The sequence below is a fragment of the Meleagris gallopavo genome, chromosome 5 (assembly GCF_905368555.1).
Source record: "Meleagris gallopavo chromosome 5, MGAL_WU_HG_1.1, whole genome shotgun sequence".
NCBI classification, from domain to species: domain Eukaryota; kingdom Metazoa; phylum Chordata; class Aves; order Galliformes; family Phasianidae; genus Meleagris; species Meleagris gallopavo.
In genome coordinates, this window is record NC_139408.1 from 5,547,234 (window position 1) to 5,562,114 (window position 14,881).

The 14,881-nt window shown below is 43.9% G+C and overlaps 1 protein-coding gene across 4 annotated transcripts in view; it reads left to right on the top strand.

Annotated features, from left to right (window-relative positions):
* CCDC9B (coiled-coil domain containing 9B) overlaps nt 1–14,881 on the top strand; it is a 43,384-nt gene that overhangs the window by 2,182 nt on the left and 26,321 nt on the right. For 3 of the 4 annotated variants that reach the window (XM_085223983.1, XM_085223982.1, XM_010710851.4), the window contains exons 2-6: nt 1,868–1,981; nt 3,331–3,435; nt 4,169–4,231; nt 4,604–4,765; nt 12,410–12,559. In XM_085223983.1, coding sequence (XP_085080109.1) covers nt 1,868–1,981; nt 3,331–3,435; nt 4,169–4,231; nt 4,604–4,765; nt 12,410–12,559 — 594 coding nt within the window. The remainder of the gene's footprint in view (nt 1–1,867; nt 1,982–3,330; nt 3,436–4,168; nt 4,232–4,603; nt 4,766–12,409; nt 12,560–14,881) is intronic. The other variant, XM_010710852.4, reaches the window with a different exon arrangement.

Genomic DNA, 14,881 nt, shown 5'->3' on the forward strand with positions numbered 1-14,881 from the left:
AGGAGCCCCATAACATTTTTGAATGAGCAGTGATGCTCTGGCTAAATTCCTATATGTTACCTATGATTATTTTCTGCATTAGCATGGGCCATCAGGAGTCCAGTTTGCTGCTTCTGCACCAGCACAGGACGAAACCACAACATATCCATTACCAAAGGGCCAGCAGATCAAATGTGCCTTCATTCTCACCTGGTGTCCCATCTCCGAGGCAGCCAAAAGCCTTATAACATTAAGGAGATCATTCCTGCAGCTCAGCTAAAATCCCGCTTTCTCAAATGGTTGTAGGATATTCCCATGCATTTCTCATTTTGGTGAAATGCTAATTCCACTACATGAGAATCATGAAATCGAGGTTCAGGTTCACAGTACCTAACTTCTGCCTCATTTGATTTACAGGCACGCTGCAATCACACACATATTCAGGAGGTTGGAGCTTGTGTAAAGTACTGGATAAAGGGCATGAACAGCTGGCAACATAGAGCAGAGTCAGAGGCTTTCCTTCCCCTGGGCTATTGCTTTGTGGTTTTACTCTTTAGTCTTCAAGCCTTAGGCTTCTCACTTTGTTTTCTCTCAGTTGAGGAAGAGCTTTGTTTGACAGCACCTTCTCTGGACCTCCAGTTTTTCCTCTGGTGACCTAATTAGGACCAGGCAAAAGGTAGGAATGCAGGAGAAGCCCTCTATTCCCAGGAATTAGCCTTGCAAGTCCACTGGCTGGCTCGAGGTGAGACCCCGGACAGACTGGCTGACATCACAGGCAGGGAGGCACCAGGGCATGGCGAGGGTCAGACCCAGATCCTGTGACCCAGCAGCCATGACTGGACACTGACGTATCTTTCCCTGAAGGAGGTTGCACCTGCCATGTTGTGATTAATGAAGGAAAAACCTCTCCTGCTTGTACAGCTATTCCCAGCCTTTGCTGTTCTGGATTTCAGCAGTGGGGCTGATAGGATTACTGGGGTTTTGATTCAAGAAATGTCAAACAATTCTATTTGTGATTAAGCATCTATTAATGTCTGATTCTGGTTTCCAAGTCTGGGGCCCAACTTTTTCCCAGCAGGTCCCTCTCAGTGCCCCTGAGGGCTAACTGGGAGCCAAAGTGCTCCTGGGCATGCTCTGATGCCAGTCCTGACTGATCCAGACTAGGGATGGGACTGTGGTTTGGGCAACACTGGAGCTGCAAAGAGTGCTGGTGCAGGTGGGCTGTGCCTATCCCCAAGCCAACTTTGTCTTACTCAGCTCTCTGTGAGCAGAAGAGAGGGAATGTGAGATCTCTGCAGCATGCAGATGCCATGCTGATAAGGAGAGTACAAAAACACTGCTTAAAAATAAACCTGTAGTGCCTTGGAGATCTCAGACTTCCCACCTTGCTCTTTGTGTAAACAGCAGGGAGAGTCTAGACGATATGGATCACCTTGCTGCAGTGTGTTGATACCCATCAGCATTAATTTTCACTAGATGCTGCTGTCACTAAAATTCTAAAATCTAATTTCTTATCTCCTGTGGTAACCAAGGTGCTGCCTGAATGTAAATGGAGTACACTGGGTGTGCCTGAGAGCACCTGAACTGAGAGCAGGCAGAGGTGTCATTTACTTTGTGCATTAAGTGGTGTGGTAACTCTGGAGTTACTGGTAGCCATCAGTGTGGGGTATTGCTTTTTCACTCCAGTTACCTCATTGCGGAACAAAAAAAAATGTTAAAGTAGAAAAGGTCAATTCCATCAGGAAGAATTGAATTTACAAGATGCAGTGTGCTTTTAGATGGAGGTCAAAAGGGGAAAATGGTGGGAAAAGACCATTCAACCTCCCCCCACTATTTTGTGTCCTGTCAGTGTGATTACCAAGAAAAGCTTTGCTCTTTATGTTTTCAGGATGCCACTGTGGATGATGCTGTGCTAAGAAAGAAAGAACAGAAAGATGTTGAACTTGATAAGAAAATCCTGGCTCTGCGGAAGAAGAATGAAGCACTTATACGAAGATACCAGGTGAGACGATGATTCTTATCTTTCTCAGCTCTGTTTTAGAGTCCTCACAACTCACAGCATGAAGAAGATAGACAGTCAGCAGTGGAGGGATGACTTTGTTAGATAACATTATTACGTAGGAAAGTGTTTGGGGAAGGTCAGCCAAACTCTGCTCTTTGCTACAGCTCCTCAGATTAGAAACCAGGCTCACTGATGCTTCCCTTTCTGCTGCAGCATTTCTCGCCCTACTCTCTTCCTCCATCTGCATCACAGCTTTCCCATCTCTCCATCTCATACACACTGTCTTCTTCCCCTTCTGTCCTTCCCAGTGCCTCAAGCTTATTCTCCTGGATGAACAGAAGGTTGCATCCCTGAGACATTTGAGAGCCTTTGTCTTCCCTCTAACTGTCCTCACCCAGCCTGGGGCACTTGTATGGACTGAAGCTTGTCTCAGACCAGTCCCAATGTTTCTGTAGAGCTCACAGGAGAGAAAAACACCTCATTTTTCTTGCCCTGGATTGATTGGCTTTGGCCAAGAGTCTACCCAGTGACCTGCACAAGATATCCAGCCCGGCTTGTAGGAACTGTTCAGTGTGACACTGTGGTAACTTGGAGCTCTCTTTAGGTTTGTTTACCCTTCTCCATGAGAGTCTGCATGCAGCAGTGCAGACTAGAACAGCCTGAGGGTACTACTTGAAGAAGGATCCCTCCCTTCCTCCCGACTTCCCTGGAATATTTTCTTGGCTTTTCCAATCAACACTGGGCTTGGGGGCTGCTTAATATTTGCTGGCTGGATGGGCAGTCTTGAGAATGGCAAAGAGCATGTTTTGTGTCTTGGACCAAGAGCCAAAATGTTCAGTGGTGCTCTAGGCTGGATTTTGCTTAAAAGACTTACTTCCTTTGAAACCAGAAAAGCCATTCTGAACATTTTTTGATCATAGCAAAAAATAATGGTATCTAGTGGAAATCTATGGAATGAGTTGAATGTGTCAGGCACACAGGGAAGAGGAACTCTTACTCTCATATTAAATGTTACCTTCCTACCTACCACTACTTGGCTTCAAGAAGAAGCTGCCTAATAGATAAGCAGATCACAGCCAGAGATGCCAGAGCAGATCATTGGCCAGAGATGATGACCCCAGTCTGGCACAGAGACCCTGGCTTCTGTGCAGAGCCTTCCCTTTCTGCAGGCCAGGTGTGTCCCAGGCTCTTCACATGTCCCAGCTGCCTGTCACCCATTCCGAGGGCACACTGATGGATCTTCTTTCAGAGCTGGAGCTGTGTCCATTTAGGAAAAATTCTAAACAGGAACTTAACAAAATCTGCGCACAGCCAGGTACAGGCCTATAATAAGGATATATCTTTTTCAGGAAATAGAAGAGGATAAAAAACGTGCTGAGCAGGAGGGAATGGCTGTTACCTCCAGGAAACCCAAGCAAGATGGACTCACTATTACCATCACCAAAGCTCACAATGTAAGTGAGTGAATGCCTCTTCACCACAAGCCACCACAAGCTTCGATCCTGCCTCCATGAGCTTCACAAGTGGCGTTGCTGAAGGAGACAGCTTCCAGAGCAAAACTCTTTCAGGCATGGAACGTAGCTCCTAAACATTCCTATAAGGGCGTAAAAGCTCAAAATGCCCAAAGTGTTGTTTGCTGATCCACTCATTTCCAGCCTTGCCCAGGCACCTGTACCCAAGCGTTCAGAATGAGCAAGCATGCAAATAAGTGAGTAAGTGAACAGTTACATTTGGCCCTGGATGAGTCTCAGGTGTGAACACTGTTGCAAATATATAGGCAGAACTTGTAGGTTGTGTATGTGCCATTGAAGACATCAGAAATACATTTGAAGATACCCGCAGGATGGTTGAAATCACAATCTCCTTAGGCTTTGTACTTGCAATCAAATAGCCCATAGTTACATAGGGATTTTGAGGCAAATGCTACAAGTCTCAAACATCCTTTCTGACTGCATTAAATCTGTATGTGACAAACCTTATCCTCCCCTACTGGCGGTGTGCTGCCTGCCAATCCTGTGTTAGCCCCTGGGGGAAGCCCAAAGCCAGACTGAGCTGGCCCACCCTCCTTCTGCATCTTCAGCGCTCTTGGGTTGCTAGATCCAAGCTAGTGCCTTGCTTACTTTGCCACACCCCGGCCCTTGCTTTTCTCTGGAGGTGCTCTGTTGCACACATTTTTCTCTCATACAGGACCTGAAAGATGCAATTACCCAGACTGAACACTATGGACAAGATAGCCAAGCCCTCTCGATGGTGAGCACTGACCCTCAGGAGCCATCCTCTTGGCTTCCCAGGCAATCTCCATCAGGACTTAGACTTTTCTGATCTGAGAGTGCTGCAGAAAGTGATAAAACTCTGGCACTTTAGTCTGAAATGTCAGATTTGTAAGTGAAAAGGATTTTCCATACCCACTGTAATTGTGGGTTTTGCTGCTGAGCAGACAATGAGCCCCTTGTTCTGCAGGAATGTCACAGCACAGTGCCATGCACAGAAAGCTTTCCCAGGGCAAGGCCTATCACTCCATAACTGGTCTGCCCCGCTTGTGTGCAGGTGTGTTTGGGGAAGTGGAGTGCACTGGTGAACTGAGAGGCTTGGATTTGCTAATAGAAGTGCTTCATTTTCCAGGACAAAAGGGTTGTGAGTGAGAAAAAGAGCCCTTGCCCTGTGAGCACTGGATTTGGCATTGGCAGTGAGGAAGAGGAGGAAGAGGAGGAAGCGGATCATATGTTCACATTCAGAATGGGGAAGAGGATGCAGCTGGCTGTTACCATGGACAACAAAGCTAAGGTGAGCAAGGAAGAGGATTCCTCTTACACTAAAGTCTCCATCTTACAAAGGGGCTTCTGTTCTTCCTCATCTGAGCTTTCTGCTCAGCGTGTCCCCCATTGCCTTATCTCTGAAGGGAATAGTTCCCTTCTCACTCCTTTTCTCACTCCCTAGCGCAGCCTCAGTCTTCACCTCGAGTTGCCATGCTTTGAGTTTTCCTCTCCATGTCTGATTCACTGGTATCAGCCCCCAGGCCTTCTAAACCTCCCAGTGGTTCCACCAGCCACGCACAGACCTTTCTGAGAGATCAGTCATCTCGTTGCTCACTTGGGTCACCAACATCCCACTGGTTTAACTCTATCACTGTGCCTGGAAAGGGGACAACAACATAATTTCTTCCCATTGCTCTATCCCAGAATATCTTAAATGCAGAATAAAAACCAAAATTAAACATTTTGTGAAATAGCAAAATTGAAAAAATTGAAAATGTTAATCCATTTTTTCAATGCCAGAACATTCTTGCTGGGGTCCTGTCAATCAAATAGTCTGTTCATCTAGGTATAGTGATCAAAGGATCCTAACGGCCTATCAGTTTTGCCAGGAAGGATTTTATAAAAGTTTGGCAGTTAGTATTGACAGCATGTCCAAGGAAGTATGTGCCTGTGTGAGCTTTACATTTCTATTTGCTTCACCTCTGGAATATCCCAGAGGAGTGATTGTATTCTTGCTGGAGTTACTGGGTTTGGCTACTGAGATGAATAGAAACAAGGATCAGAAATGCCACAGTAACTGGAAATTTGTATTATCTGCATGCACAGATACATGCATGTAGGAGCACAGGGAAGCTCTCTACTTAGTGAGTCTCTGGAGGGAGATTATTGCTACGAGTGGAACTTCTCACCATTTAATATGTTCCAGGAGAGTACAAGAAGCAATGTTATCCATTTCTTGATTAGCACTAAGAAGATACCAGTGAAATACCTGGAGACACAATGCCAAGATGAGCACAGCCTCTTTTGTGAGGACTGTGTCGGTGTGAAGGGGATATCAATCCTCAACCGTCCACACCAGAGTGGAGGAGATCAGCCCATTCCTTTTCACAGCAGCACAGTGGAAAGGAAACAGTGGCAGCAAATGTTGCTCCCGTAGAGCCTCTTTTAAGCACAGCAACGTGCTTGGCCCACAAAATCAGAGAGGGCTTTTTTGAAGGGAGGTCCAAGCCAAAGACATTCCCAGGGTAATAAAGTGAAACCTCACCCTTCCTGCTGCCCGGGAGGTTTAGGGTAGGAGTGCTGAAAACCTTGGCTGTAAACAAAGGGCAGAGAGCCATTTACTTCATCTGAAGAAGCTTGAAAATATTTTTCCAATTCTGTGCCTTGTTTCTCCCTTACTTAGCTACCATTTCTTTCCACGAAGAAATAGGCCACAATCACTGTGCCGTTACAAAGACATTATATGTTACCTTGAAGGAACTGAATCATTTTGGAAATAATGTACCTTTCAGAATAAATTATCAGAAGGAGACTGAGGTCTCTCATTTCCTTCATTTCAGATAGATAACCAGTAGTGAGAACATCCCTTTCAAAGAAAATCACATTCCATAAGAACCAAACCACCTTCTGATATAAAAGAGAGAAATGCTTTTTTTTTTTTCCCTAAGGATAGAGGGTACGTAGACATCTAACCACCTTCATTACCAAGTGAATTTATCAGTGAAATATTTCAGAGTTTCCTCCAAGGTTTCTCATAGCCATGTAGCTGAGGAGGGAGGGAGGGAAGGACTTATATTTGAAGCAATTACATTTGCAGAGTGAAAGGCTCTCGCAGACAGCCTAAGTCCCCTGAAGCCCTTTCCTAATCTACAGATCAGAACTCAAGTCCTAGGTGGGGATTTATATTAGCATAGAACACTGGCAGCTATATCATTTTGCTGCCTTAAACTCTGCACCAGTGTTTTCCAGCATAGCTAATGAATAGACTTCAGAGATTTTTCTTCTGGAAATACAGACCTCTGTATTTGCTATCTGTTCTTTTTCCTGACAGCCCCTCAGATGGGCATTTTTAATACTAACTTTGCAATCTACCTTTGCATGCCTCTGACACAAGAGGGGCACTTCTCAAATTACAGTTTTTCACTGAACAGCCACTGCTTTCCATTTGGGCCCTTCTCTTTGTTCCCATTGGCTCTGCATGGGCTCTTTCCTCATCTGACATCCCCCGCTCTGGGAGGTAGCCCACTGACAGCCTGGATTTCCCAATCTGGTACAAGTAATCTAGGAAACCACTGGTATTCTTAAAATAGTAAACAAGCAAAAAATGTGTTGGCATGTTAAGCAGAATGTGCCTTCAGGCAACCCATCTTAGCTAAAAATAACACGTGGAGGGAGGAGGAAAAGATATTTGCTAGAAAAGCCAGTGGTCTCCCACTCCTGTTTATGCCCAGCTATCACAGCTCTGCTAAATAGGTATTTCCTTTATCAGCCTCTCAGTCTTCTCTGCCATCTGCTCAATAAACTGCAGGGTTTAATGGCTTTGCCAACACGCCAACTTTCCTACTGTGATTTTTAGTATCTAATGACCTGTAAATCCAGTAACACACTTTGGAGCATCAGTCTCATCCACTGTATTTGGATACAAGCTCCTCTGCACTGTTTTTTTTTTTTAGGTTTTCGGGTAGAGGCTTTGTTGTTGTCTATGCTCCTGGCCTGTATCCATCCTCAGGAAGGACTTTCCCAGATAGCAGGTGGAAAGCCAGCTTTCAGCCATACCCACCTAGTGCTCAGTATCCCTGGGTAGAGTTATTTGTGACCATGTTATTTGTTCAAAGGACAGATCATTGCCACCTGGATAGCCATCTAAAAGAGCGCTTGGGTGTGGCTAGAATTAATGCTTGAGCTTGCTATTAGTCTGCTTGGCCATCACTGGATTTACTTTCTTAATATAAAAAACATTAACTAGTATGCTAAACATCTCGTTTTGGTTCTTTGTTTAGGACAGGACAGCCCAGATCTTCATTAATTAACCTCACCAGTACAATCTGATATTACTGTATATTCCTGCTCAGGGTTTGAAGAAGGGAAGATGTATTATTTTGAATTTCCCAGGAAACACAGCATTATACCTGGAGCAAGGATATTTCTCGGGAATAACGAAGTAATGTACCGCTTCAGCAACAAAGCAACTACCAGCTTGAGCAAATCAAACGTTCCAAAGCAAAGTCAGACTGTATTTTCAGCCTCTGAATCATGCTAGAACTAGGGCAGGGAGGCAGGACAGCAAGTAGTTCAGTGCCTGTTCTGCAAGGCGTCATGTATCCTGCTGCCTTCAGAGGTTCCCAGCAGCTCTCAGCTCTTCCCCAAATACATTAGTCATTCAGGATTCAGCCTTATTCTGAAGGTCTAAACTGAGTAATTTCTGTGATTCCCAAGAGCTTTGCTATGATAGTGGGAGAATGCCATCTCTGCCTACTGAGAAAGCAGTAGTGCATTGCTTGGTCTGCAAAGCTCCTTAGTAGCAGTGGGCAGCTTCCTTGTCTTGAGGATTGATGCCAGGGAAGCAGAAGCTGAGGAAAAGAAAGAGATTATTTCACAGAAAATTTTTTTACAGATTGCCTCGGGCAGTTGCCCAGATTTCTTTTTGGAGTCCTCCTCCCAGCAGACATAAGCAAGGAACAGGTTTTAAGAAGAAGACAAGGTGTTTGGGAGGAGAAAACAGAGAAATCTGTCTTGCACACACCTATTCCCATAGCAGGGATGGCTGATTTCGTCCCTTTTGTGACTCCACTGGCATTGCTGTAGTTAAGTTGTGGACCAGTAATATGTAGGGGGCCTCAAAAAGCTGCTAAGCACTTTTCTTCCATGTCTCAAGGCATAAGAAACTGTTCAATTTCCCTTATAAAGGGGAATTGTGAAGCACACACAATGATGTTTTCTACTTCTATCATCACTAGCTGTGGGATCATGTTTCAGTAGGAATGCTTAGGTTTTCAGAGCAGTTATCCTTTTCATTGCAATGGGAAATGTTTGTCCATGTATCTGGAAGATAAGTTTTGTTAGCATAACTTGGCAAGCTATTGAATAAGAGATAGCTGTTTACATAGTCTGTAAAGGAAGAGTTAAATAAAACTTCTTTTCCCTGTGTTTATCACAAGATAAGAACAGAGTCATTGCCCATTAGTATTGAACAGTATATTCCTAAAATGACCATGTTAATTCTGTGTTTCTGAAGTCATCTCAGCACAACTGCCAACATGAGTGAGACTAGAGAACACTAAGAATACTACTGTCGTTGCAGATGTTGCTCCATGAACCCAAAGGGGATGGTAAGAGAGATTTATAGCTTCAAATGATCCAGTCCAACTCTGTGATCTGAAATACAGGCAAGATAGTCTATTCAGGTTATTTTTTTTACCTATATCTATTAGTACTGATTTGCAGTAGCATAAAGAAAAGCCACATTGGTTTCTTTGACTGCAAACAGGAAGCCGACCACTCTAATTCTAGTCTCATTTTCAGTGATATTTAGGAATAAAATACATGAATTACAGAATATGAAAAGGATTTGAAGTATTATTTTAGTTTTAAAACATCCTGTGTTCTAATTGGCCAATACTTCTGGCAACAGAAATATGTCACCTCTGGACACTATGCGACTCAGTCATTCAGAAGCAGGTGCCACTTAAGTGGCACCTTTAAAGGCTAAGACCTAACCACTGTGAGCTTTCTGGCTGTCTGATCCTGAATTCTGGTCTGTACTATCTATCTAGCTGTTGTTGTATAAAAGCTGCACACTGAACAAAACAGACATGTTTTGTTCAACAGACTTTGCATTTGTACACATTAAGTTGCATTAAGTTGTATTAAGTACACATGCATGTACACACCTAAACAGGTTTTACTTCAAAGTTGAGGCAGTCTAAAAGCTGGAATACAATATTAGGACCCAAACTGTTGTGGGATGGGACATCTGGAGGTCTTCTAGTCCTTTTCCCTGCTAAAAGCATGCCTCTACTTCACAGTTATCTTCAGTTGCTCGAGGCTGAGTCTAGTCAAGTTCTGAAACTCTCCAGCACTGGGAGATTTCACAACTGCTTTGGGCAACAGTTTTCAAATGTTTGACTACTGCCATTGTGGCTGCTCGTGTCAGAATCACAGAACTGTAGGGGTTGAAAGAGAACTCTAGAGATAATCTAGTCCAACCCCTCCACCAAAGCAGGCTCCTTACGCCAAGTCCATTGCACCTTGTCCTTTGAGTACGTCTGAGAGAAGTCTGGCAAATCTTTCCAACAGACTAAGGCAGAGAAGGCCTAGATACTTTATTCACTTCTGTAGCACTAAGTTGCTCTCCACGTTTTGCATCCCAGGCCAACATTTTTCTTCATTGCTAATGTACGTACAGAAGTCCTTCTTGCTGACTCATCTCTCACTGGCTTCAATCCCAGCTGAACTTTGGCTTTCCTAACCCCATCCCTGCATCCCCAAGTGCTGCTAAAACATTCTTCTTTGGGAGCCTGTCCCTTCCTACCTCCTACATACTCCTTTTGCAAATTTAAGTTCAAGTAGGAACTCCCTTCTTGCTTCTTACCACACCTGCGTTTTCTTGCACAACAGGAAGTCCTTAATTATATTCTATCTATTTGTCTATGAAAACCAGTCAGGTCTCTTGGGCTCCTTTCTCCTTCAAGACTGTTTCCTCAGGATCCTGTGTATCAGCTACCCAAACAAGCCAAAACCTGCTCTCCCGAAGCCCATAGTCTCTGGTCTGCTGCTTGCCTTCATCACTGCTGTTAGGCTCATAAAAACCAACATCCTCTGATCACTGATGGCTGCCTAACCATGGTAGATGCTAGGACAGTTGTACTCCATATTTAAAAGGTTGTCTGTTTTCTTGATTATCAAATTTTACTCTCTCAAGAAAAGGATTTTGGCATTTTTGGGAGTAACTCATGGATGTCTACTCAGTTAATGGCAGCAGTCAAAAGAGGAGGCTGGACTGACGCAAACATGGAGAACAACACATCAAATGCTAGAAGGGCATTGAGCAGATTGGAAGCAGATTCTTTGAATGCAAGTCATGACTTCAGTTATTTCAAAAAAAGTAGAAATAGCTAGAGTGCTACTAAGCACAGCAAAACTTCTTAGAAGCTACAGCTAGAACCTGAGACCAGAGCTCAAGGGAACAATGCCAGCATATCCATAGGACTCTGGCAGTCAGAAACTAAAGCAGTATAGAGACCCACTCCTTCACTTGAATGCACTGAATTAACTCAAGAACAGTCTCTGCTGAGATAGCAAAATTACACAATGCGAAAGCAGAATCAACACGAGGCTGCAGGTCTGATGCTAAAAATATTCCACTGCCTTCAAAGCTTTTCTCGCGTTTTAGGAAGCACGATGACTGGACAAGCAATAAAAAAGGTCTTGCTTATGGAGGCTGTCTACACTAAGGCTGCCTCCATGCTAACATCTGCACTTCTAGCAGAGCCAAGTGAAGATCAGGCTAATGCAAGACATCTTGAAATCATATTTCATGGCAAGTTCATAAATGCTTCCAAGACTTCCATATGAATCTGAGGTCAGTGTGTTCTGTTTGTTTTTGAAAACAAGTTCATAGCAACAAGGAGTTCCCACGTTTCACAGCAGTTTTCTAGGAGATTTTGAGATCCTTTGAGATTTTGAGATCTGTTGAAATCAAGTGTCTGGAATTTGTAGAAGTCCAGGGAGAAAATCAGAAGAAAATATACTATCCTTTAGAGAGGGATGCTTCTGAGGGGTGAACCCAGATAAGATCAAGCAGAGAAATCATTCAGATGAGTAGAAAAGAAAGAGCTCAGAGGTAAAAATGGAGATGACTTAGTGAGTCTTGCATTTCCCTGCCAGGCATAAACAAAAAAGACACACAATGGAACCAAAAGATGATACTTTTAAATGAGAAAAAAATATGTATTTTTGCACAAAAGATGTACTATTTTGTGGAAGTGATGGCTGAGGGCACTGGCAATGGCTCAACTGGCTACAAGGATAGTTAACAAAATAAGAACCAGATGTAAATCCGTGCATTAAAGATGCATGAACTGATACGAACAGCTGGAAATAATATCTGAAAGGGGTAAACTGCCCTCGTTTGAGGATTTATAGATCTGTTTTCTAAACTTTTCTTCTGCTGAATAAATTATTCCAGAAATACAGGTGCACAATGATGGTGAAGATGACAAATTATCAAGGATTGGTGCACTTCAGAGTAGTAGCTGCGTTGCAGACAAGTGTGGAGAGAACACCACTATTTCCCTTCTATCTCATCTTCCAGGTTCTGCTCCAATACAGCCTCACATTTTGCTGCGACATGTTGTTTGGTGAGAGGACAATTTCCTATTTGTGTCAAAGACAAAAATGGGAGCTGGCTCACCTGTCTGGAATTAAACATCAACCTTGTTCATGCTGCAAAGGTGAATAGGGTAATCCCACCTTACCTACTGGTATGCGCTCAGTTAAACAAGGCTATGTAATGTTACATATCCCTTAGAGGATCTGGGGTGACAGCTTTACAAACCAAGAAACCTGGCTCTTGTTTGTGTTCTGTCAGACCAAGATCCTGCGCAACCTGGGTACAGGAAGGGAAATGCATAGGCTAATGGTGATGTTGTTAAGCTCATCCTGTCTTTTCCAGGGCAAGCGAATTGTCAGCGAGAAACGCACTGAGTGCTTCCCTGGTCCAGGCAGGGTGCCAGACCTGAGTGAAGAAGAAACAGACCACTTGGTGGCTTTCCGCCGGGGGAGAAGAATGCAGATTGCCATCACCATGGATAACAAGGAAAAAGTAAGTACATTGTGAATGACTGGATCGCAAACTATCAGTGGCATCCAGCAGGCCTGCTGGTTGAGAAGTGACATGTGGACAATTCAGGAGCTGGCACAACAAAAAAACATTGGGTGAGACTGTATGTTAATAGTATGGAGTTTACCATATAAAATTCTCTGGTTTCGATAACTGTGAAAGCGGAAAGGCTACAATTCTTTCTCCATTCTTTGTATTCACAGCTACAGCTAGCAGGCTCTTAAATACACAGGGTCCCTAAGAAATAGCAGATTCTGTTTCAGGAGGATCGATGAAAGTATTACCAGATATATGACACGAATCTCACAAATGGCTCCTGCCTCTCCTACCACCTTCTTTTTAGGGCCATACAGCAGACTGTGAGTCAAAGGCCTTGCCCCTTGACACACAGCACAGCTTAAAAGTTGATAGAGCCGGGCAATATCTGCTTCTAAACCTAAGTCCTGCTGTGCCTCGCCATAGCCTACTGGGTGAACAGAATGAACTTTGTTGATCTTTGAAACATATTTCAAATACTTCCTTGCAAATACCTTCCTCTTTACACACACAGAGGCATGTGGCATTTTCCTATTCAAGAGTTTGCTCAGATAAGTAAGAATGCCTGCAGCAAACAGGGTCGGTAAGAACTATGAAGGAAAATAACACATAATGTAGCTGCCAAACACACCCAGGAAAACTGGGAGACCTATGAAGTGCCATCTCTGGGACAGCAGCCACCCATCTGCTAGCTGCCCACATTAATCTTCAGCTTCTCCTCCTCCTCAGAGTTTCCTTAGACTTTGAAAGACCATGAGCTTCTTTCTCATGACTACCAAGCAGCTCTTTGAGTGCCATCAATCTCATATTGGCCACTAGTGCCTAGTGATTTATCACAGCTTCATATTGCTGCTGTCACTTGGTTCAGTCAGGGCATCAGGGAGACATTTAGATATGATGATGGGCTGAGACTGACCTGACTGTTCCTGTGCTGTAGCTATCCTTCAGGCTGTCAAATGTAATTCTGTGTTGCTCATGGCAAATCTCTCCACTTTGGCTCTTGCTAGGCTTGTTTAAATTTTTATCTCTGAGGTCATCAAGGCTGGAATAGTGCTAGAAGAAAACAGGAGTGCCTAAGTTTTGATTTCAGATCCTGAGCTCTGTTTTATAAGTGTTTTTAAAGGACAGCCCTGGAAAAGGTAGTATCTCATTTACTATGGAACATGAAATTTGAGGCTGAAAGACTGCATATTCTGCAATCTGTGGTTTTGGTGATACCTTGCTTGTGTTAATCACAAAATGGTTAGATTCAGAGTGTGTGAGAGCAGGCCTACAATTGTGCTAGCTTAAAGTCATATCTGCCAACACCTTTTTACATGAATCTGAGGCTTTGAGACCTAGATGGACAAGGAGGATGCCTGACAGATTTGATTTTGATGATTGAGCAGAGGTTGTGTTTTAGTCTTGATACCTTCAGTTCCTACTGTGCTGCCATTCATCTAGCTCATTCTTTTAAATTCAATCTCAGTGAATGCAATTACCTCCATATAGCAGTACAAGGAGCTCATGTAACTGTCCTCCTGCCTTTCCTCATGTATGTAGCCACAGTGGTCTCCTTCACACAGCTTGGGCTAGAATGTTATCCTAATAATCCCCAGGAATGCAAACAACTCCATGCTGCTGCTCCTCAGATATCAAAGTTCATTTGAAATATTTCCTTTTTTTCTTCCTTAATCCAAAGACAGTCACTCAGTTGGCAGAAGGTAGGACTAAAGCCCCAGCATGCTTCTAGCATAAGTGGGCTGCGAGGGAGGCTACCAGCTGTTGACATCTGCAGGGAAAGGCATTGTGTAGAGACATTCAGTGCCTTCGTGCTTTGGATGGTCAAGAGAAGGATCTCTTTGTGTCAGGAGCACAGGAAACCCACAGGGGCTTGATATAAATCTAATTATCAAACAGCAGTACCAAGGAGCAGTGCATGCTCTCGCTATTACTTAGAGTAAAAGGAAAGATCCATTTTCCTGGATCATCTGGTTTCTGGCAGGACAGATATTCTGGCTCAACAACAGTCTTGGACCAATGTCATTGGCAAGATTCATCTAGTAATAGCATCACACTTCTTTCTGGCACAAAAAAAATTGTGCCCTGTTTTCTGTTCCTGAGCTTGGCAGCATATCTCTCCCAGCCTCTCAGAAGCTCACAGAGAACAGAAAGAGAGCTTGCAGCTCCCTGGAAGACAGAGTGCTTTCAGGAATCATGCATTGAGACAGCAGGCAGGGGGCAAGCACGAGGGTCCGCACAGCACAGTTCCCAGAGCTAGGAAATGGA